The 1630-nt window shown below is 31.2% G+C and overlaps 1 protein-coding gene across 1 annotated transcript in view; it reads right to left on the bottom strand.

The window, feature by feature from the left end:
- Positions 1-731: 731 nt before the first annotated feature.
- The window catches only part of HELRODRAFT_167194 (hypothetical protein), a gene marked incomplete at both ends in the record, with an annotated part of 4895 nt that continues 3996 nt past the window's right edge, over positions 732-1630 (bottom strand). Inside the window, one exon of the mRNA XM_009012723.1 lies at positions 732-769. Coding sequence (XP_009010971.1) covers positions 732-769 — 38 coding nt within the window. The remainder of the gene's footprint in view (positions 770-1630) is intronic.

Genomic DNA, 1630 nt, shown 5'->3' with positions numbered 1-1630 from the left:
AAAGAATAGTAAATTATTTCAATATTAATTGACACACACACAAACACACGCGCACACACACGCAAACACATACACGCACACATACACGCACACGCGCACACATTAATGTTTTAAACAAAAGAAATCAAATTAAATTACCTAAAATAAAATAAGATGACAAAAATAATAGAAATAAAAACAAACATAGATTAAAGAACTCGAGCTAATTACTGACAAACTTGAGAAATGGTTTTCCATTTTTTTTATCTATGTTGTAGAAGCAACGCACTCCTGGCCTATATGTCATTGCAAATTTGAAAAAGTAAAATGGTATTATGTATGGGATGAATAGATATTCATCTTGATACTAGCTATTTAAACTTAGAATTTTTCGCAACAATTTAGCATATATGCAACTAATCCTTCTTCTCTTCCTACAATCCCTGCTTCTATAACGTAATTGCTGATGACGTCAATCAAAATAGGGTTGGGCGTATAAATTTTCGGAAGATGTGTGTAGAATTTTTGTTCTTTTTCAGGTTTTTTGTTAAATTTCTATTTTTTGTTTGTTCATTCGTTCAATCATTCATTTGTTCGTTCGTTCATTCAATCACTCGTTCATTTGTTCGTTCGCTCATTCATTCGTTCATTCGTTTAATTATTCATTGAATTTTTAATTTATTTGCACATTGTTTAATAAATTAACCTGATAATTGTTCTTTCAAATGTTTCCATTATTTCAACTTTACTAATTAATTGGTCGGCTTGCAACACAACTCATTAGTCAGGACTACAATCAGTTCGTTCGTTCATTCATTCATTTTTTACAAAATCTTTTAAATAATTATATTATTCCCTTAAAAATACAAATTAACTCGAGCCATTGTCAACTTGACGATCGGCACAATTTCATCATTATTTAGAGGTTGTCATCCTTTTATTCATTCGTTTTCGTTTTTTCTTTCAATCCATCTTTTTTGTTATTTTTATTATTATCGTTATTATAATTATTATTGTTGTTGTTGTTATAGTAGTAATAGTAATAGTACGAGCCGCCTTAGAAGAAGTAGTTGTTTTTTGTTGTAAACATTTTTAAAAAAATTTGTATCATGCAGTTGTTTCGGTTTTCATCATCATCATCATCCCTTTCAAAATGATGATGATGACCTCCATCATCATCATTTTCATTCTCAAAATGACCATCATCATCATCATCGTCGTCATCATCATCATCGTCATCATCCTTTTTAAAATGACCATCATCATCATCATTCTCAAAATGACCATCATCATCATCATCATCCTCATTCTTTTTAAACTCACCATCATCATCATTCTCAAAATCACCACCACCACCACCATCATCATCATCATCATCGTCTTTAGAACTTTTTTCCCGTGCTTTTTCAATTTTCCAGCAAAAAAAATTGCGCAGAGAGGAAGTGAGAAATAGATTCATTCGAGCGTTCGCCAATGGCTCTATCGTTTAAACATATCACTTAATTATTTCTCGTCATCGTCATCTTCACCATCATCATCATCATTATTGACATTATTAATATCTTTATCATTATCATCATTACCCACCAACACCATCATCATCGTCATCATCATCATCAGCAGCTGTTTTTCCAAAACCTCATCAAAATGG

Source organism: Helobdella robusta (genome assembly GCF_000326865.2).
Source record: "Helobdella robusta unplaced genomic scaffold HELROscaffold_11, whole genome shotgun sequence".
Classification (NCBI taxonomy): domain Eukaryota; kingdom Metazoa; phylum Annelida; class Clitellata; order Rhynchobdellida; family Glossiphoniidae; genus Helobdella; species Helobdella robusta.
This window is presented reverse-complemented; position numbering and strand designations above follow the sequence as displayed.